The sequence below is a fragment of the Gavialis gangeticus genome, unplaced genomic scaffold (genome assembly GCF_001723915.1).
Source record: "Gavialis gangeticus isolate Ggan-Ray unplaced genomic scaffold, GavGan_comp1, whole genome shotgun sequence".
NCBI lineage: Eukaryota > Metazoa > Chordata > Crocodylia > Gavialidae > Gavialis > Gavialis gangeticus.
In genome coordinates, this window is record NW_017729016.1 from 2,347,496 (window position 1) to 2,369,683 (window position 22,188).

Consider the following 22,188-nt stretch of genomic DNA (forward strand, 5'->3'; position numbering starts at 1 on the left):
TGTGTGTGTGTGTGTGTGTGTGTGTGTGTGTGTGTGTGTGTGTGTGTGTGTGTGTGTACACATGCAGGCAACCCCTGCTTAATGCTGTTTTGCTTAGCACTATTTCACTATCACGCTCGTTTTACATTGATACCTGATTCTGCTTAGCGCTCAGCTAGCTTCCTTATAATGCTCGTGGTCACCATCTTGGTTCATCAAAAACTTTCAGTTTCATTTAAGGCTATTTCTGCTTAATGCTCATTTTTTGGGAACCAATTAAGAGCACTAAGAAGGGGTTGCCTGTATATATAAACTGGGTCCAACACCCTCTGAATCTTTGGGAGAAAAAAAATTCAGATTTGTTGCAGAAAAAAGAAAGAGTGGATTTTTTTATGTGGATCAAAATATCTTGTGCTTCTAGCACTATGTACCATTTAATGTGACAACTGTCTCCTGAAGTTTAAAGACATAATTAGTTCCAGCAGTTCTAAAAAAAGAATTTTTTCATATCCACTGAGAGTAACGGGCCCAATCTGAATTGTGTGTGCATTTCTTTCCTCCAACATATTCAGGTCAGAACTAACTCCTGTATTTACATCTGTGCCCTGGTGAATTTTTAAACGGGGCAAAAGTTAACAGTAATACTGCCTTGTTATGAAAGGAACATATTAACAGCATTATTTTCCAGTTAATTTAGCTGAATAGTCAACTAGTCCAGGTCTATTTACTTACTAAGCTTAATGTTTATAGTTAAGACTATTTTATCAGCACAGATAAACTATGGGTTTTGGGGGTTTTTTTTACATTCCAGAGAAGGATTTTGTTGAAAGCCGGTATGTTGGGTAGGCTTGTATTGCAGCTTCATGTGATGTTCAGAAAGGTTTGTGTGGCCTGGCTTTTCTTCTGTGTTGGTCTTTGCCAATTAAAGACGGTGGTTTCTCTTGTGCAAATTCATTTACTGAACTTAATCTCTCTGAGATATCCAGTAGGAAGAACTACAGTCAAGTTTCTTCACTATGCATTCAGTGTCTGAATACGTATGTTTTAGGGTTATTCACTTAATGAAAGTGTTGGAGCAAGATGCAAGAGCAACTGATAAAATTAGATGTCCCCTCTGCACATTCCCTTTGACAGCCCCTGTCCGTTTGCTTTCTGCAAAATTACATGTTCATTTGCCTTCAGAGAGAAGACAAGATTATTAGAGAGAAGAGACAAAGTTGCCTCTAGGGTTAAATGAGTAAAATCTGGGAGGCACAATTAAAAAAAATAAAATTGCCAACACAAATTTTGCCTACCCCTTTTAAGAAAAATCTGTTCAGGTTGATTGTGCCTGTTCCTGGTTTTCTGCAAAGAGCAGCCGCTGTAGAACTTGTCTTACTTTCTGCTGCACTTGCAACTGTACTGTTTGTAATGCAGACCCAGACTTTTGCTGAAGTTGCAAGTGCATTGTCCTTTTCCAGTGGTTCATTGGTGGGATGCTAATTCACTAAGGCTCACTGAAAGAAACTTAAATTTTCTATGAAAATAGCACCACATTTTCTATGAAAGTAACTAATCGTGCATTAAAAATGTGTTCTCACTTCCTTTAGGAAATGGCAATATTTTGGCTTTTCATCTCAAAGGCAGTTGTGGTATTCCCCAAGCAGCAGCGATCAACGAAATTATTAATTTTGTGGGCTGAGGCAGCAGCTGATTTGCATACCATTCAGCAGTTGCTTTATGAAGTTCCCTGACCTTGATATATATTGGTAGGGCCAAAATATTTGCCATAAACATTAAATTCCTGCCAGGTTAATAATATAGCTAAAGCATTAAATAGGTGACCCCTTCCCCCCCATTCTCCTTTGACTTTTTAAACAAGATAAAATAAAACCCCCTTCTAACATTTTAGTTGATGTTAACAGGTCGGAGGTGGAATACTTGTATTAGAGAAATGAAGTGGCTCTACACATACCTTTGGTTCATTAAGTACCAGGTTAATGCCTGTACTCTACATCCCTTAGTATGCAAACTATTTACTTGTGAATTGAAATGGAGAAATTATTCCAGAACATTGATTATGTAGAATGCCCGATTGCTACACAGCACAAACTCTAAACCTCCAGCAATCTTATCCTTGCCGTTGAACTACACAACATCAAATGAAATCTTGAATTCTTTGGGAAAGTTAGGGGTACCTTGGTGCCTGTTGCACGGAATTTGGCGCACTCACTTTGTTTAAGATGTTTGCTGGCTATGCTTAATAGTCCCTCCAAACATTCATGCCTTTTCCAGATCCCCGTAGCCTGTTCTCGGCTAGGTTTGTCACTTGTGCGTGTAGCATCTCTGTCCCCTTCTGTTAGTGCTGCAGAGCAGCTGACACAGCCTTGCAGGAAAGCTTCAAACTGTGAGAGCGAGGAGGTAATCATGTGGGCATCCCATCCTGTTCCAGAACCTGTATGCACATAATCCACACTTTCCCACTTCCAGCTTCTGGCACTTTTGGTATGTGTTACCAATAATAAAATATAAGCATCAACTACACTTCTCTTCAAGTTTAGGGTTTCTATGCAGGCCATCTCTGGACTGAGAATGACTCCAACCCCTGTTTCCTCTTTCATTTAAAACAGGTGCCTCAATAAAGGGAATATCATTAAAAACCAGAAACAGTTTCTTACTAATGCACATGGTTAAAGTCAAGCAATAATTAAGGGTGTATTTCTCTTCCTGCATCACTTTGATATATTCCTTTCTGCAGGCTAATGCAGCAGTGCTATTTTTTTTTTTTTTTTTTTTTAGGGAAAGGGCCCAGAAAGGCTTTTGGCCTTTTTTTTTTTTTTTGGGGAAAGGCCCGACAAGGCTTTTGGCCTTTTTTTTTTTTTTTGGGGAAAGGCCCGACAAGGCTTTTGGCCTTTTTTTTTTTTTTTGGGGAAAGGCCCGACAAGGCTTTTGGCCTTTTTTTTTTTTTTTGGGGAAAGGCCCGACAAGGCTTTTGGCCTTTTTTTTTTTTTTTAGGTGAACGGTCCAGCAAGGCTATTGGACTTTATTATATTGTGATTGCTATTGCTTAGTTCAACTATAGTTATTTCTTGAACCAACCTTCCTATGTTTCTTGGGGCTAAGTGAAAATACACCATTTCCCATGCATGCTAAATTATTTCTTTTAGAGAGATTCAAGAAATAATTTAAGGTGGGTTTTTTTTTCCCTCCACACTTCATCTGATTGTACACTTTGACTATGTACAGACATTCAGAAAGCCCTAGGTGGAATCGATCTAAGTTATGCTATTTTCTGTCAGCGGTGTAGTTTAGATTTGTAGTGAACAGAAGACACGTTTGCCCTTTGGTGGGTGGGGGGCAAATCTTAGGCTGGGTTGTGTCATTTTTAAACCAGTCTGTATGCACTGAACTTCCGTTCTCTTATGTGTACAGACCAGTTTTTTGTGCCGAACTCCTTTTCTGTTACAGGTATAGACCAGCGTCTGATCACTTATACCAGTAAAAGTGCAATGTCTGTACCTGGCCTAAGAGTTTATACATCAGTCACCAAAGTCACTGATTCATGTTTTGTCATGGTTGTTCTTTGATATCTTGGCAATATTGCTTGCCCAGTAGCTTCTTTCTGGTGTGTATTCATATTCTCCCTGTTATACTTTTATTATGTCTTGGGATTTTCATACACTTGCACTGTTGCTTACTGTTTTTTTTTCCATCCAGAATTACTGTCTCAGTTGTGGGGTGTATTTTTAAATATAGTCCTAGTGTCCACTCTGTGACCTCCTCATTCTCTGTAGTTGATCCAGATGTTTTGTGACATCTCATTGACTTCCCCCCTGCAATTCCATTGTGCCTATCAGATCAAAGATAGCAGCTCTTTTGGAAATAAATTACAACCAGTTGCAAGTTTCTTGATGCTTTTTTTTGTTTGTTTTTTGTTTTCTTCCCCTAAGGGAAACATTGATGGGAGACCCCCTCTAGCTGATTGTAGAACATGGTTTAGGAAGGTATAAAATGATGTAGATGTGATGTGGGTATTGTGACTGAGAAATGTTGTTAGCTATGAATATAGAAAGAGTTAATTGTAGCTTAAATGTAACTATAATTTATCTTTTAATCTTATGGTTACAAGACATTTGGTTCTTGATTGCCCTGCTGCTACCTAAGCTTCCTCTGTCATGATACTCAGAGCAGTGCCACTGGGTAGCTACACCGGTGGGGGGGAAAAACAGCATTATTTTACACACTGTTGCAGTCTAATCTCATGCGCATTCTGCAGATTTGCATGCTTGTGCTGGTTTCAGATAATTGCTTGAAGGTGTACTGTTAATTTTGGGATTTTTTTCGTTTTTGGAGGGCAGACTCAGAAACATAGGAACTGGCGTGGTGCATCAGTCCCCAGCTCAGTGTAGTTTGGTATCTGTTCCTTGACCAGCTGCTTCAGAGGAAGGGACAAGAAACTCTGCAGAGGTCAGTTATGGGATACAACAAGAAAAGCTAGTTCCCAAGCTGTATCCATTTGAAGGTGGCTAGCAAGCGGGTCTAGATTTCTTCCCAGCCTCATGATTATTTTTAATACCGTCTATTATAATTCAGAGTGCTTGTCACCACAATAAAGACCCCGGCGTCTGAATCCTGCTAAGCTCTTAGCACGTGTCTGGACAAGTGTAGATGTTTGGTTCCCCAGGGACGCAGCGGCCCACCTTGTGCCACAGCTACTTGTCCCCAGGGAACGCCCATGCCGTGCATGCTTTGGCGTGCAGTGTATTACCCTGGGGGCAGTAGCGGAGGCATTGTGCTGGCCCCAGCAGCCTTACCTAGCGTCCTGGAGGCCTCTCGGGGCTGCAGCCGCAGCACTGTTCCAGGTGGCCCGGCCCTGCTTTTCAGCAGCATGTGCTGCCCATGCATGCACTGCCCTGTTTTCCCCCCCAGGGATATCCAGGGATCAAAAAAACCCATGGGGGAAAAAAACCCCAGAGCAGCGCATGCATGGACAGCACGCCCTTGCAGCGGAGAGGACCCCTGACTGTGTAGCATGCAGCTCTGCAGACGCATTTGCGGCGCCACGTACCATACGGCTGGGCTCATCTGATCGTGCCCTTAGCGCCCTAATATCTTACCCTCAAATCTTTGCCACATTTCCCACTTGATATGCTGGAGAGCGAAATGACAGTGTTTAGATGGGGTTTTCACTTCAGACTCTGGATTTGCAGCGTGCAGGACTCTCTCCAGGAGCAGTGTGTAGTCTCTTTCCTATTCAGAGGGTGCTTTAGAGCTCGGAGTATCACTCAGTTCGATGATAGTTTCAAATTATTTTCCTGCGACTTGAATTTAAGAGTGTGAAGGAAAATGCAGTGATGACGCAACTTCCCTGGAGTCTGATTTTAAATCTTACGGCCAAAGATGAATTTTCTCAGCGAGAAAGGACTCGTTCATTGGTCTTGTTGTCACAGAGGGATTTTATTTGCTGAGAGCTGTATTTCTTTGTGCTGCTGTTCACCCGTAGGAGCCTTTTGCAAATCATGATAAATAAACGAGCTATCTAAACTGAAATTTAATTCTCCCTTCATTTGAAATGGCATGATAGTAATCTGAAGAATGACGATAATGTTGGGCTTTCAATCGGTGCTTTTGTTCTCACCCACGCCTTTCACAATGAGCTTGCTGCTTCATTGGAGAAGAAGTGGTCTTGGAGAACTTAAAAATACTATCCTTGTGCTGCTAAAGTGGTCAGCTGCATTACGGCATCACTATTAAGTATTTTTTTTAAAATTGCCTTTAATTTGTAAAATATGATTACAATAATGTTTTGACGAGCAGCAAAATATTTTTACATAGCATCAGAATTAGAGGCAGTTTACTCAAGTGAACTTCACTCCAAACCTTACAGGGCCTCTGTTGCTTGCAATTTAGTAGTCTTCAAAAAAAAAAAAAAAAGAAAAGAAAAATGCTTTCCAGTTCCAAAGCCTGCCCTTGGCTTTCCTTGCGAGTAGTTTTGTTTTTACTATTCATATAAGGGGAAAAAAATAGTTTTTTTCATATAATGGAAAAAAAAGATCTTCTGTGCTATGTGAAAGATACTGGTAAGCAGCTGAAACGGAGAGTTTGACTAGCACTGTCAAATGCACCACGTAAAGGAGCTCCAAAAGCATTTCTCATCTAATTTGATGAGCATTATCAGGGTCACCTTGACTGCACTGTTTTAGTGCTTCTCCTTGGGCTCCCCATTGAAGAGCTCAGGATCTCTGTCCTGATATTCAAAACTGGCTTTAGGTTTGTCCCTGGGCACCGCAGGAGTAAACTGGTTAGTTGATAGGAAATTTTCTGGCCTTTTCCATTTATCATAACCTCCTGTCCATGGCAGAAGACTGGACTTGATGATCTTGCAGGTCCCTTCCAGTCCTTCGATTTTATGATACTACGAGAGTTGTCAGGCAACTGTGTTTTACTTGCACAAGGCAGGTGAGGTTCTTTGGGTAAGTCTGATATCTTTTAATAGACCAACTCAAATAGTTGGAGAAATTCTTCTTTGTAAGCTTTCGGGTACAAACACCCTTCGTCGGGCTGAGGAAGCATCTGGGGAAGTTTCCTCAGCCTGACAAAGGGTTTTTGTACCTGAAAGTGCAAAAACTTTTTCCAGCCATTTGAGTTGATCTAATAACCTCGCCTACCTATATCCTTAGATCAACATGGCTACAACCTATATTACTTGAACAATGCCTGTTAACCAACAGAGGGAGGCTTACAAGTGAGACACAACTTACAAGCCAGTTGTATCTAAACTTTGGTACTTAATCTTATGAAAGGTAATTAGAGACCTCACCCCTTTTACTGGCACAAGTGGGTTCTTTGATTTAGCTTTCTTTCATCGTGCAAAATTTTTTAAAAATTAATCGGAATACTGTAAAGATCACGATCTACCTTGCAGTTCTAATGCCTTGGTTTAATTTATTCAGATGTGTTTGCTTTCAGCAGGTAATCCAGCCTTTGTCTGAAGTTGAGGAGTCGGGCTAGGTTTTCTCCATGTAAAATGTGTAAGGGGCCTGATTTTGAAAGCCGCTTCAGTTGACTTTCATGTCATCTGTTCAAAACGTTGGAGATTTTATTGATTAAAGAGGAATTAAAGTCATGGCTAATACGTTTTCTGTTTTCTTTCTTTACAGGTCATGGTTCACTGTTTCTTGGACCTTTTTCTCGAAGGGAGGAAATGATTTTCGTGGAAGGAGGATCACATCAGTCACTGACACAGAGTCTTCATAGTTCAGATGCTTGTACAGTAAAACAGATTTAACCATTTTCTGAGGGTTTTTTGGGGGGGGGTCTGTCTTGTTGCAAGGAAAATAAAAATGACGACTTCATCTATTCGGCGGCAAATGAAAAACATTGTGAACAATTATTCAGAGGCCGAAATAAAAGTTCGGGAAGCAACCTCCAATGACCCCTGGGGTCCCTCCAGTTCCTTAATGACTGAGATAGCAGATCTGACTTACAATGTCGTGGCCTTTTCTGAAATTATGAGCATGATCTGGAAACGGCTGAATGACCACGGCAAAAACTGGCGGCACGTGTACAAGGCCCTCACTCTTTTAGATTACCTGATTAAAACGGGCTCTGAGAGGGTGGCGCAGCAATGTAAAGAGAACATTTTTGCTATTCAGACCCTGAAAGACTTTCAGTATATTGACCGAGATGGCAAGGACCAGGGCATCAATGTAAGGGAGAAGTCCAAGCAGCTGGTGTCTCTTCTGAAGGATGATGAACGCCTCAAGACAGAGAGGGCCCAAGCCCTGAAGACCAAAGAGCGTATGGCTCAGGTGGCCACTGGCGTTGGTAGCAACCAGATCACATTTGGCCGAGGGTCTAGTCAGCCTAACCTATCTACTAGCTACTCGGAGCAAGAGTATGGCAAATCTGGCGGCTCCCCCGCATCTTACCATGGCTGTAAGTACAACCACGGGCGTGTAGAAAGATGGGTTTTTAGTCCTGTATGTCTGCACCTCTTCTGGAGCGTTTAGATTCCAACTTGCAGGATAAATGGATCTTTCTGACATAACAAACAGATCACTAAGAGTTGGTGCGGTGCCTAAAACTCAGTAGTTTTACTGGGAAGCCGTAATACCTTTACCCAGGACTAGAATTAAATGCACGTTTGGGAGGTTCCAGTGGGTAACGCAACCTGTTTGGGGCACAGAGGTGTCTGCTAATAATCTGTATGTGTTTCCTGTAGTCAGAAGTGCAAGCAAAGGTTTATCGTCTTTCTCACCTCACCCTTTTTGATGTTTCTGAAATCCTGCTTTAAAAATATCAGCACAGGGAAATCCCCTGCACCCAGCTGTTTGACCAGGTTTCCTTTTCTATTGCTGCCGTTGCATTTTTTTAATCATGAGCAAGGCATTTCATTTTCTTTTTCCTGACTGCTCAACAAGTGTAGTTGTAACAGTTCGATACTTGGCATGCTCAATTCTGCACAATACCCATTTATAACATCAGGGTTTTGTGTCCAAATATCAATACTGAACTATGCTTCATTCTCAAAATAAATGCAAATATGATGATGTAGGAGGAATAGCTTCTTTGTGCGACTGTTTTGGGGGACTTCCTGTCATGTTACAAGGCAGCCTGGCTTGGCACTGAACACTGCTTAATATAAATAATGATCTACTGAAAGCGGCTTTGGAGGAAATGTCAGTGGTTGCAGTATAATTTTAAAGGAAAATCTTTCTTTAAATGAGCTCTTATGAGTGTCTGTAAAGGAGCCGACGTGGTGACTTGATTGAGCATCAGTTATTATAATCTTACATTTGTCATGCCCTTCATCTGAAGCACTTCTCAAATTATAAATACAGGGATCGCTTCAAGCACCATTGACACATGCCCACCTTTTGTGTGGAGGGTTTCAGCCATTTAGAAACATGTAGGAATATTCTTTGAGTTTAGGGCAGGCAGTAGAAAAAATGGTTTATCCGTTCAGAATTACAAAGGGAAGCCGGGAAGGAGAAGCAGGGAAAGTATCGCTACCTAAGCTGCTCTTTTCTCCCCCCTTAGGCTAAAACCCATATCATGAAAAGAGCTGTGGGACCTTAAATAAACTCAAATATTAAGAACTTCTGTCTTACCAGAAAACATGGAATTCCCAGTGTCTAAGTACTTGATTATCCTTGTGCAGTATTGATTCAGTACAGGCTCCTCACTGTGTTGTGAGGGTATTGGTTTTTCTCTGTTCAAAATACTGATTTAACTGGAATATGCTTAGCTGGAAGATCAGGCAGCAGCATCTTTGTTCTCAACTTGTGCTCTGTTATTAGAGTAATGCTTACCAAGTCACGCTAACAATGCCTTGGCTCTGTTCTGCAAAGTTATTTCTTCAGCAAATGATACAGCTGTGCCAGTTGTATCTTTCTTTTTATTTCTCATATTAAATGAGATACCAGAGGGTTCAAAATTTTTCTGGGCTGTATTTTTGCTGCAGCAGAAGGGTATGCTGCTGAATCATTATTATTCATTTTAAGTTTTGGGAAGTCCTATGGTGTGCAAGATGAGCATCAACTTCATATCATTCTTTCAATACAAAGTGTTGTTTCAGTCAATACCATCACTTAAATCAAATGAATATATTCTGTATTTGAAGAACTACTGTAGGAGGGGCAGGGTTTTTTTGTGTTCCTTCTCAGACATCCACAAGTAAGGAAAAATGGCAAGCTCCAACTGTTTCTTATGCTCTTTACTTCCTGGGCTGTGAAGTCTCCAATGTTTCATTTCTAATGAGTTAAGTACAGGTCGATCAGTACGGACCACAAATCAGTATATTTTTTAACTTGGTGGAGCTAGGCAATAGAAACACAGGAAAAGCAGAACCTATTTCAAAAGGGTACTGGAGGCTTCCAACTTCCACTCAACAGTGCCCTCCTAGGAGCAAAGCCAGAGCTGCCCTGCGCGCAGGGACAGACCGACGCCACACTTGGGGTCAGGAAGAAATTTTACCCCGTGGTCAGATTGGTAGGGACTGCGGGGTTTTGTCCTCCTCTGTAGCGGACGGCGTGGCCCTCTGTCCAGGACCTACAATGTTTTCTAGAAGTTGGCTGCTGTGCTTCCCCGGCTTTACCTGTGGCAGCTTCGGGTGTTAGGCCTTGTGTTGTGTCAGTGTTGATGGTAGTCTTATGTAGAGTTTAGATGATGGACTGTATAGGATGGCTTACATAGGGATTATCCGGCCTCAGGCAAGGGTTGTCTAGCATATGTGAAGCTGTCTGGTGGGTCATTGAGTTAACTGCTGAAGGGGGAAACCCCGGTGCCTACCAGAAACCCAGAAATGTAAAGCCTTTGCTATTAGTGTTGCACTGATCTATGCCTAACAGTGCAGTAGAAATCCTGCTTGCCACCATCTAGAAGAAGAGTACTCCTGTCAGTTACTTTATCCTTTCTTGTCATGCAGTCTGAACATATAGCTTTAAAAAACTGCATACAAGGAATGAAAGTTTTGTTTTGCAAACCGTTGGGAAAATATCTTCTTTGTAAGCAGTGAACTGTCTATTCCAATAGGAAGTAATCTTTCTTACGCCTTGCTCGCTGCTGATGAGCGCACAGGCTTCCCCTTTTAATTGGGAGACATTTTCTCAACCCATAGCATTTGAGTCTTGCCTCTAGAAAAATACAGGTCACTTGCAGTTCATGCACACAGCGATTTGAATATTCATTAACTCGTTTTAATAAATCGAACTTTGGATGTATCTTTTGCCTAAACACACATTTGAGTTTCATCTGCTAGGGTAGGGCGTGCATAATTTTAGGTGACCTCATTTGCTTCTCTCTTGCTCGACAGAATGTGTAGGAGTTTTGGAAAATACCTTTTAATTAATTCCTACTTAAATACATTCTGTTTTCCTTCCCATTATCTGGCATGAAGTTCTTTATTCATGCCTTCTGCACTTGCCTCTTGATCATAAAAATAGGATCCGAGTGTCATTTAAAAAAAAAAAAAATCATAGTTTTGTGTGGGACAGATCGTAGCAATAGAGACCATATGGTCTAACAGATCTACTGCATCTGACTGGTGTCCCGGTCAGTTCAGCCATTGACTTTATCAATATTGGGTAAGAGAGAGAACTTCCTATGCTCAATGTTTTTGTGTAAAACCGGAATAATGATGCATAGCTACATATGGAAAGCATTTGGTCTGTGGTTATAAACAATACGCGCTTAATATTATGATATGCAGTGTTTGCTGTAAAGCTAAATTATTTAATTGACAGAAGACTAAGAAAGGAGGTGGAGTAGCAATATCAGCAACAAGAGGGATAAGGGTGAACGAGAACGGCAGCTGGCGTTGTTCCATCACAAGTTCTCATGATTGTCCAATGTAGCAGGAAAGAAGAGGAGAGATAAATGATTGGTAAAAGGAAAAGCTTCTAATTGGAGGTTTATTGTTTTCAACCAAAATTGTTCCTATAAATAGTTCTGTATTGAATAGTTGCTCTTATTGCTTCACTTCTTTCTCTCTGTAACATTTCCATTTCTTACAAACTTGCTGACAACTGTTTTCAACTTGTAGCTCACATCCAGACTTGAGCACGAATTCCCAGCGGCAGGAGAGATGCTGTCATTGAAACAGTTGTACTTCACAGCAAAGTTCTCAATCTCCATTCTCACCTTGAGAGATGCTGGAGCATTTTTTTTAATCTGCGTTAATAGTCTCTGAATCCAGTCAGTTCTGCCCGTAGGCAGTTTCCCCTCCTTTGGGGAAGTTTCACATTTTGTGATGCCATCTTTGCCATCACTTGTGTGTCTACCCAAGACAAGATGCGTTGTGTTTTCGGGGTTAGAAACTTTATCACAATGATCAGCACTTTGAGAACAGAGGACTGAGAGGAGTCTTCCCAGCCATTGGGTGCTGATACAGGTCACTTTTTATACATTTGCATCTACCAAATGGTTTGGTGAGGCAGTACAAAAATCCCCAGTGCATGTAAGCCCTGCACCTCCAGAATAGGAATGAAGTGGAAAGGGCCTCCTAGATCAAGTCCATTTACCTGCTATTTGCAGATGGTGACCGTGTCTACGTGAGACGCTTTACTGCTCCGTAGATTAATCTATTGCGCAGTAAAGTGTCACTGTCTACATGTGCAGGCACTTACTGCAGTGTAAATTTACCGCCTGCATATGCAGGTGGTAAATTTATGGCGCAGTAAAGCCAAAAAGCATGAATTGCACGTGTAGATGTGTCCATCTACTTCATATCTTTAATTGTGCCCCACACTTTTTTTCTTTCATTATTTTCCTTCCTGCAAATATTTGTTCTGATCTGTAGCAATCGGTATAAAAGTAAAGAAATTGGAATGGTAAAGCAAAGTTGTTCGGTAGGCTCCTTTCCACAAAGCTTTATTTCAGATATCCTCAAAGGCAGTGAAACTCTCGTGTTGTAAGGCTGGAGTAATTCTAGGGGAGGTGTTCTTGTCAGCAGTATCCACGTGTCATTAATGCTGACATCAGCAGTAGTTAATAAGCACATTTTTTATCATTACTGCCTTGCAGCATTATCTTCAATGGAAACCCAAGCATGTAGCATAAAACTACAAAAAGGCAGTCATATCAACAGATTCTGACATGGTATCATAAATAACTGTGTTCTAGTTTTTGAGTTTGCTGTGCTTGATAATTTTCAGGCTTTGGATAGTTACTTAAAATAATCATATGACAAAATATGTGGAATGCCCAAGTCATTTTGAAAAGCTTTTAAATCCTTATATCCCTGCTGAAAAGACTTTTATGAAATCTTAACATTTTTTTTCAAGTCACTCAGATGCTTCCTGTTGGTTCTGGGTTACTAGCTTCCAAAACATAAGTTGCTTCCTGACCCCCCGCAGTGGTTTTTTGCCTCTCCATCCTTGCTCCTGATGCAAATGGAAACCTCAGGGAATAGCAGGAAAGGAAGATGGGGATTTGTAGTCTTTGGGAACGGTGGTTGAAAAGTCAGTTCAGTTATGTAAGCTGCCCAAATACAGATTTGGGTCGTGAAGGTTAGGCACCTGCATCTGAACATTTTGGTCTCTTATCTCTGCCACTGTTCATTCTTGCCGAGGTTGCCAAGAGAGCCCCTTGCGGTCTCTTTCGGGGGGTGTTTTTTCAAGGATGTATATAGTTCTAGTGGGAAATTGACCATCCGATTCTCCATGTTCATTTCCCCTAAGAAGCTGAACAGGAAATCTGGAGTTTCCAGGAAAAAATGTACTGATGATCACTTAAATGCAAGCACTGCTTTATAGCCGGCAAATAAATACATTCAACTGTTTAATACAGAATGCAGGGAAGGATGTTGATTGTGATGGTATTTCAGATAGCGAAACATGCCTTAACCATTAGGCTGAGACCATCAACCATTCCAATTTAGTAATTTTAAAAATTGCTCTCTAAGCAGGGTGTTTAAATTGGACATTAGGCTACAGGAGTCCTGTATTATTGCAGGGCTGTATTGGTGCCAGCCAGTTATTAACAGAATAAAATTGTACTAGCCGTTATCTGAGTCTGGTGTTTGACGTGGGGCACATTTGCAAGCAAGATACTCAGCAGCTGTAGGAGGACTCCTGAAACTGGGCAGGTGTTTGAAGGGTCTAACTTCTTTTACTTTTCTTTTTGGTCCTGAACTACCTCTCCCACCACCAGTTGAATAATAGTGTCCCTGTCCATCTAGGGTTGCCATTCTCCATCTGCTGTTGGCCCAAGAGGCTGTTAGAGCAGACACCTTTGTCCTGACCCGGTGTGAGTCTTAGGAGAACTTGCTGACGTGAAGGAAAGATCATAGAAACAAAGAATCGTAGAAAATGAAAATTGGAAGGGACCTCAGGAGGTCACACCTTGTCCAACCCCCTGCTCAAAGCAGGACCAGCCCCAACTACATCATCCCAACCAGGGCTTTGTCGAGTTGGATCTTAAAAACCTCGAAAGATACACAAATGTGAATTGCTTTTTTTTTTTTTTATGGAGGACACAGGAGGTTAGGTGGGTTCATTCTGGCTGGTAGCTAAAAGTATCTTTCAGGTGGCAGAGATTTTGCTTCCTTCCCCCACTCCAACCTTTTCCCATAAGGTTTTAAGCCCTGCTTTTGAAGGGGCCTTGCCTTGGTAAGCCAAAGACAAGATCTGCCTGCTTAACTTTGGGAAGGTACAGCTACCCATTCTGTTTTTTCCTATTCTTTCCTCATCCCTTTCTCATCCCCTGCCCCCCCAAGTTATATGCTGGGTAGCGTATTTTGCAAAGTACCGAGATCCTGCTCTCCGAAGCATTGCAGTGCAGGGCTCTTGTGCACTTTAACACCCTGGCTTGGTTGACATGTACAGAGCAGATGATGGGAACCGTGGTGTGCTCATAGCCCAGTTTTGAGGAGCTCTTTGCTTTGAGGCTTCCAGTAGCAACTTATCCGAGAAACAAAATTCCTAACATACAACACAATGTTTGATGAAGAGTTGGTGACCAGAGCGATGTGCTGAGAAGAGCTCGTCTGCAGCTTATGAGATGCGGAGACTTTTAACCCTAATAGAATTGTTCTGAGTAATCCTGTACTTGTTTCAAGATTAACATCTGATTAGTTTTTAACATATGTGGTTATACATATGAAACCAATTCATTATTTGAAAGCACTTTTTGTGATGAACTTGCAAGTTTCAGCATTTGCTCATAGAGTTCAGCTTTTTCTCCTACCATAGAGGGAGAGAATTTCAGTGGAATTAGTTAATAGGATTGTCGTGAAAAGAAATTTAGGGTTGTTTTTTTTTTCTTCCTTATCCCATGCTAACACTGTGCCAGCCAGATTCAGTTCTGGTTTTATGCCAGTGTCTGTGCACATCAAGTATTGATGAAACTGGACTGGTATGCAAAAGACCAGTTCTGATTTGGGCAAGGCTATGTGCACAGCGGTTTTCAACCCTTTTTCATTTGCAGACCCCTAAAAATTTCTGAATGGAGGTACAGACCCCTTTGATTTGCAGGTGTGTGTTTTCACATGCTTTTGATTCATAATAGTCATATTTTGCAGATCACTTGGACATAGTCTGCTACCCCCCAGGTGTTCATGGGCCACAGGTTGAAAACCATGGTAGACCTGGTGCATATTGCTTAAGAAAAGTGACAACTTGGTTTAATTCCCCGGTAACACGTGCTATTTAGTGTACCACAGGAACTAAGAGCAGGTACAAAAGAGCACTGTTGTTCCTGTAATCAAGCTTTTGTGTTGCATGAAATGCTTGAAGCATTTTTATTCAGGGAGGTGGGGGGTGTTAAAAAATCATTGCTTAATTGAAGCAAGCCAGAATGATCTATGCAACAGTAGGTACTTTTTAAAAGGGACTTTCAGTGATGGCTTTGTAGTGGACTAGATGACTACCGGCTATTAAAAGTTTGCAAAGACTGGGGGAGTAAAGGTTTAAATTGGTGTGCATGCGTACTGCTTTGTCCCCTGGGGGTTTATATCTTACAAATAAATGTTCAGGGTGGAACAGATGTCAAAGATCAGTGGAACCGATAAGGGTCGAAGGAGTGTGATCTCAGCTTTGACCTATAAAGCAATCCCAGCTTTGACCTTTGATGACAATAATGAAATAAAGTGACGTTGGTAAGGGATTTCAAATGAAGTTGTTTCCTGATACTCAAAATCTGGAGTGTGACACACTGACTGACTACTGATGAAATTATGCCGCAAATCTGATCACCTGGCACACAGTGGCATTATTTGATGCTACTGTTTCTCTCCTGATATCAAAAATCTTGTTTTTTACCCCAGTGAACTCATAAAATGTGCTACCAGTATGCTGCGTTTAGAATCATAGAAAATGAGGGTTGGAGGGGACCTCAGGAGGTCGCATCTAGTCCAACCCCCTGCTCAAAGCAGGACTAGCCCCAACTACATCATACCAACAAGGGCTTTGTCTACCCGGGTTTTGAAAACCTCCAGGGATGAAGCTTCCCCCTACCTCTCTAGGTAACCTGCTTCAGTGCTTCCCCACCCTCCTAGTGAGAAAATTCTTCCTAATATCCAACCTAAACCTCCCTTGCTGCAACTTGAGCCCATTGCTCCTTGTTCTGACATTTGCAGCTAGCGAGATCAGATACTTCCTCTTTGCCTCTTTCTCTATTCTTCTTACCGTAAAACTTGCTGATTATGTAGCCTGACGTTCAGGACCTGCATTGGCTTACTCATGGATCGTAGGGTAACACAGTGATGGTATTATTTCTATTTTTTTTCAGTCTTTATATTTGTGTACTCCTTGGCTCCACAGTCTACATATAATAGCATGCCTGTCTCACAAAAATAGATCGATTGTAAGGTCATTGCAATCTTTGAAAAGGATCCCTACCACAAGTAGATGAAGACAGGACTTCTTTTTTCCCTTCTAAGCACCTGAAATCACTTGGCATAGAGACCCTTTAAAGAATTTCTGCCTAAGTATTTGCATAAAAATGTGAACTCTAATTGTATGCCATAATTGATTCCTCCTGCCCGCCCCCCCATTACTGATTTAAACCATAATATAGCTCTCTGTCTCTGAATATTTTTGCCTAACCTAACAACATTTGTTAGAAAACTTTGGGGGTTCCTGGATGGCTTGTAAGCGTAACCACAATATAGCCCAGCCAAGAAATGATCAGTAAGTAGGTATGATGGACATCAGGGTGGATAAAAATCAACGATTAAAAAATGGATTTTTAAAAATTTAAATCAGATTTTTTAATTGTATTTTTTGCTTTTTTTGTTAAGATGCTTTTTTTTTAAGCATATGAAGATAGTCTTAATTTAAGATATGTTAAAGCTCAAAGATATTATTATAACTTCTAATGATATGGACAATATATTCATGTAACCTTTTAAAAAAAGTGTTATAAATGGTTCACAACAGGCCACGGACTGTATCAGGGGCCCAATCTTATGGGGTTTCCAGAGCTCTTCTATAGATTAGTACAGATTAAAGAAAACCGGTGTACCCAGTGGGACTCAGTGCTCAATCTAGAAGATCCCATTAAGCATCTCTGTGGTGCTTAGTTTCAGTTCTCAAATTGTGGATTAGTGTCTCCAGAGATAACATGCTTGTTAACAGCAGTATATGGATATGAGTGCTAGCAGACCCAATTACCTACCCATCAGCCCTGGTTCTCTCTACAAGTTTGTATACACAGAGACAAGCCCTTACCTCTCTCTAAAAGTACAAAGTGTCAAGAAGTTAAATGAATAGAGGATGTCAAACAGCAAGAATGCATTTTTTTGCACGATTTAAATTGAGTATCCAGGTTATAGTTGTATTGGTCTACAGGCAAAAGGAATCAAAACTCATGGAAGAGGTGATATTTTTTTATTAGACCAATTGGATATTTGCAAAAAAACCCCTATTTATTTGCAAGCTTTTGGGCGCACACACCTTTAATCAGGCATAGGAGAGAGCAGAGCTTGTAAAAGGTCTCCTAGGTAGAAATGAAGGTTCATATTGCCACACTTCAGCTCTCCTGTGAAATAGGAATCTTCATTTCTACCTAGGAGAACTTTTACAAACTCTGCTCTGTCCTGTGCCTGATGAAGGGCAAGTAGCTGCTGGCTATTTTTGCTTAACCTAACAAAATTTATCAGAAAACTTGGGGAGGATTCCTGGATGGCTTGTAAGCATAGCCAAAATATAGCCTAGCCAAGAAATGATCAGTAAATACGTAAGGCAGCATCACGGCTGGTAATAAAGACGTAAAGTAGAACAGGACCTAGCTGTTCACCAACACTGGAAAGTATTTCTTCATACTGTAGCTAGAGTCTTGGTGAGAAAGCAGGCCAAAGGGATTTATTACTAACAGCTAATATCCCACATGTGGCCTGGAGAAGCCTGAATCTTAAAATTCTCCGCCAGCAACAAAGCCGGGCTTACCGGGTCAGAATCGATCTATTCAGTCCCATCTTACATAAACATCTGAGTTAACTGTCATGTGCTAGGGCATAAGGGATCCTTTGTGCAGCAGAGATACTGTTACTAAGGCAATAACCTTTCTACTCTATCCTTGCAACTCAAATGTGTTCTGCAGCCCTCGGCTGATCGAGAGGGACCGTTCTGATAGCGTAGGAACTTAAAAGTGCAGTGGGTTGCGGGGAATATGTTGGCCTCAAAGATAACCCTCCTGCGTTCATTTATTTAATTTTGCTTGTGCGAAAAATGCACTGTTGACCTCTGCTGCGTGCCTGTAGTTTGGTGATGTTCTCAGAATTTTTCATATGAAACTTTTTTTTTCATTTTAAATCAGTTCATAATATGCAGCTCATCTAAAAACGGCCACGAGATGAATTTATTTTGCTAAAATGCCGTTTAAAAGTAGTGACTGAAACTGCATGAATCGAATCGCTGGCAAAATCTAGAAGATGAGCGGGGGTCTCATTTATATAGCTTTTCTGTTAACCACGTTCGATTCCTGGCACTGATGAATGCTGGTCGCTGTTGGGAACAGTGAGGTAATGTGTTTTCTTGCCAAGGCAAGAATGTCATTCTTCAGCGCGCTTTTTTGGCCGGGGTAGAGGGATGGGAAAAAGGGGCTTGAATGACTTGATTCCAGCCATTCTTGCAGCTCTTTAATGATTGGGGTGTTGCAACTGGTATGTCTCTGCAAGCTGGAGTTACAATGAACACGAGCACTGAGCAGCTCTTTATAGGCGAAAATAGATCGAATAATAAAGGAGTTAGCTTAGTGATTCCCTGTCAGTGGAGCCTGGAAACCCTGCTGGCATCAGCTTCCTAGATATTCAATAGCATAGCTTAATAATGCTGGCGGGGAGAGGAGGGGAATCTTTGTGTACAGCATTCAGGGAAACCCTACTAGGATCCTTTCTTTTCCCTCTAGCTGCAGTCGGGGCAGTTCAGTCCCTAGTTGTTTGAAGGGAACCACTTCATTAAAAAGAACAACCCTATTAATATTTTTGCCAAGCGTCGTTATAAAACCAGTTACAACTCTTGCCACAAATCAGCCCCACACCCTGCCCAAGTGTCGCTCCAGTCCCTTTCCCTCATCTGATCCACTGCTCAGCTTTCTGCTCCTTCCTGTGCTCCCTGACCAAGCTGCTGTTCTGCTCCCTGTCTGATCTGCTGCTCTGCTGTCTGCTCCCTGCCCTACCTGCCTCTGTGCTGCCTTTTCCCTTCCCAGTTTGATATATGCTTCACACAGAAGCTGCCTGGCATCTGTGCTGCTGGTTGGCCACCCCTGTTATAAATAATCTTTGAGGGAGCACAAAAACTGCTTAATTATTGTGCAGTGATGAACGCACTGGAATTCAGTCCCGCTTGCAGCATCTGGTTGCCTCTAATACAAGCGTCATTGTATAAAGACCAATGTAGAAAGAAACCCACTGATTCTTTTGGCAAGTAGTTTAACTTTTTTGGTACTGTGGCATAAGTCTGAAACCTAATTCTCATCAGCTCATTTATTTCCCATGATTTCAGCAGATGTTACAACTGCATCTGCACTCCCTGTATTTTTTTTAAGCACCCCTGCGTACGAAATGGTGCAGCCTACCTTTAAAACCTATCTTCACGCTAATTTAAATTGTAATTTTTTTAAAATTAGCATAATCTATGTGGATGAAAGGATCTGTGTTTTTGCAGAGACTGCATTTTGTAACCCTTCAGCGTGAATAGTTGACTTGTTTGTGTCTAAATACTATGAGTAGTTAAGAATAGTTCTTTTTTCTGCTCCGTTCAGGGCTGGGTGTTATTTTACATAAAAGTGGGTGGTATCCTTTTTTACCCTTGTACTGGCTGACTTCCAGCAAATTCCCTTGCTGTATTGTGACATTTGAGTACTCCGAACATACAGCAAAGCGTGTCTTGAATGATCATTTACAGTTTATAAAGTCGGTGACCTGTCTCTCAAAGCTCTGATATGCTACAGCAGCCCATTTAGCATCCATTGCACCACCCATATATTCAACATTTATTGACTTTTATCATCCTTCTTAACAAATCAAACTCTTGCTTTCGAAGAACAGGCTTTCTCTAATGTGATTGAAGGGTGCCTTCCATGTTTCTCCCTTTTAAAACTGTCTCAATTTGTTGACCTCAAATGAAAGTTGAATGCTTTAGGCTGTTTTGCATTCAACTCCCATTGGAGGTCAACAAATAGAGACAGTTCGAGGAGTCGAGTTTGGTCAATGGAGCAGACAGCCCTCAGCATGCTTCACAATCTGACCCAGTTCTTGTAATGAAGGCCTTCCAGGAGCATCTGCACAGAAGTGGGACAGTGGGTTGAGAGACTGGAATCAAAAGTGCAAGGAAATGGCAGTAAGCTTGACACGCGGTCCCTTATAGTTGACATATTTCTCTTCCTTTCAACAGCTACATCCCCTCGAGTGTCGTCAGAACTAGAGCAGGCGCGGCCTCAGACGAGCGGAGAGGAAGAGCTCCAACTGCAGCTGGCGTTAGCAATGAGCAGAGAAGTTGCAGAGCAGGTCAGTACCCTGTGCGGTTTAGCTAAAATATCATTTGACTTCTCTGCCCACACTCATATGTTGCCGTTTGTCTTTCCCTGGAGGCAGCTTGGCTTCACACCAGTTGCGAGTAGTGGGAGAGAGTTGCCGGTTTGGAAGGGGTTACCATTTCCAAGAGGGCCTGTGGCCTCCTTCCCATTGAAAATGATGAGATGGCAGCCATTTGATTAGAAAAAAAATTTCACTGGAAAAGTACTATTTTATGAACAGCTGAATCTGATGTAAATTCAAAATTCAACTCAGTCTCAACTATGGAACTAAGTCATTTTTTTCCTGGAGTGACCTGGGATGTTTCCTTGTGCAATACATTAGTGTGAAACTGAATGCCGCAATTCAAAGTTTGTATCTCTGCAAAGTGATTTCATAAAGAGGAAAGCATTCATCATTAATCAATAAAGCTAGAAAGTGTGGTTTTAAACTAAGTAGAAAAAATGCATTTAAATGAGAGTTGGGTATTTGACTGGTCAAATAAATTTCGGTCAATTGATTTGATTGGTCAAAAATTGTAAAAAAAAATTGCCAGTAGGTCCAAATAATACCCAGAAAAAGCACACATTTTTCCATTAAGAAATGGGTAAAAAAAATCATATTTGTCAAGAAAACTACAAAAAATGTGGGCTTTTTGTTAAAATTGCTATAATCTTTGACCAGTCAAAAATATGGAGTCAGTTGACTGGTAAATTGACAATATTTGGTTGGTCAAATGACTGGCTTGCCAACCCTGACTTAAGTGGTTTGAAAAAGCTATAAAAATACCAGCTTTAGAAAGAGGTAGTAGAATCAAGTATTCATATTTGACATGAACTTGTTATAGGTGGTCTATTTGTCTTCAAATCCAAAAAGGCAAGGAGTTGACTAGATAATCTGTTCACTTCCTTTTATATCTGAGAGTTATACTAAATATGGACAGCGGCTGACAAAAGCCATGAAATCCAAAGTTAAAAATGACACATGGCTTTAAATGATGATTTAAAGGGGCAGAAGAGTCATACTTTAAGGTTGGAGTATCTGCTCTGCACTGTTTTCTGCCACTCCATTATGAAGTCCTTATTATTTAAACCTGTGTTGCTCATTTGGGGGAAATTGTAAATGAAACATGTTCTCAACAAAAGGTTTCAACCAGAAATGTTGATGCAGGTCTAATGGTATATTGCTGATTTTCGTTGGGAGTCCGTGGGAGAGATGCAAAGCGAATTTCTCTCCAGTCGCATTGCATGGAGGGATCTCGGTGATCTGTCCTGGCAGTCCCAATGCCTGTGCCTCCATTGCAAGTTGCTCCAGAGGAAGCAGGGAGTTGAAGCCTTCTCCCTGCACTAGTCTGATAAGGACCAGGGTAGAGCACGCTGTACCATCTTTATAGGCAGAGTCTAGGCTGATGGGCAGTACTGATGGTGTCTGTTTCCTTTGTAGGAGGAGCGCCTCAGACGTGGAGATGATCTGAGATTACAGATGGCTCTGGAGGAGAGTCGCAGAGACACAGTTAAAATTCCCAAAAAGAAGGAGGTAATGCCTTCAATTAAGAAATTCCTGGATTATGCTTCAAAATGCTCCAACACCATAAACGTCTAGTCTAATACTGAGCTCTTGTATGCTTTGGGGTTGCTTTGTTAGTAGGATTCTTCCATTTATGCACTTTTAACCCTGGGTATACAGAGGAACAGAAAGTTTCCTTGTGACTTCATTATGCTGGATATGCTACTACCAGTTAGTAGTGCTCTTTATTAAAGCGTAAAATGTTCCTA

The 22,188-nt window shown here is 41.3% G+C and overlaps 1 protein-coding gene across 3 annotated transcripts in view; it reads left to right on the plus strand.

Annotated features, from left to right (window-relative positions):
* Positions 1 to 22,188, plus strand: part of EPN2 (epsin 2) — a 60,376-nt gene that overhangs the window by 23,019 nt on the left and 15,169 nt on the right. For all 3 annotated transcript variants that reach the window (XM_019512692.1, XM_019512691.1, XM_019512693.1), the window contains exons 2-4: positions 7,119 to 7,896; positions 20,295 to 20,407; positions 21,857 to 21,949. In XM_019512692.1, the coding sequence (XP_019368237.1) occupies positions 7,302 to 7,896; positions 20,295 to 20,407; positions 21,857 to 21,949 (801 nt within the window). In that variant the 5' untranslated portion in view covers positions 7,119 to 7,301. The remainder of the gene's footprint in view (positions 1 to 7,118; positions 7,897 to 20,294; positions 20,408 to 21,856; positions 21,950 to 22,188) is intronic.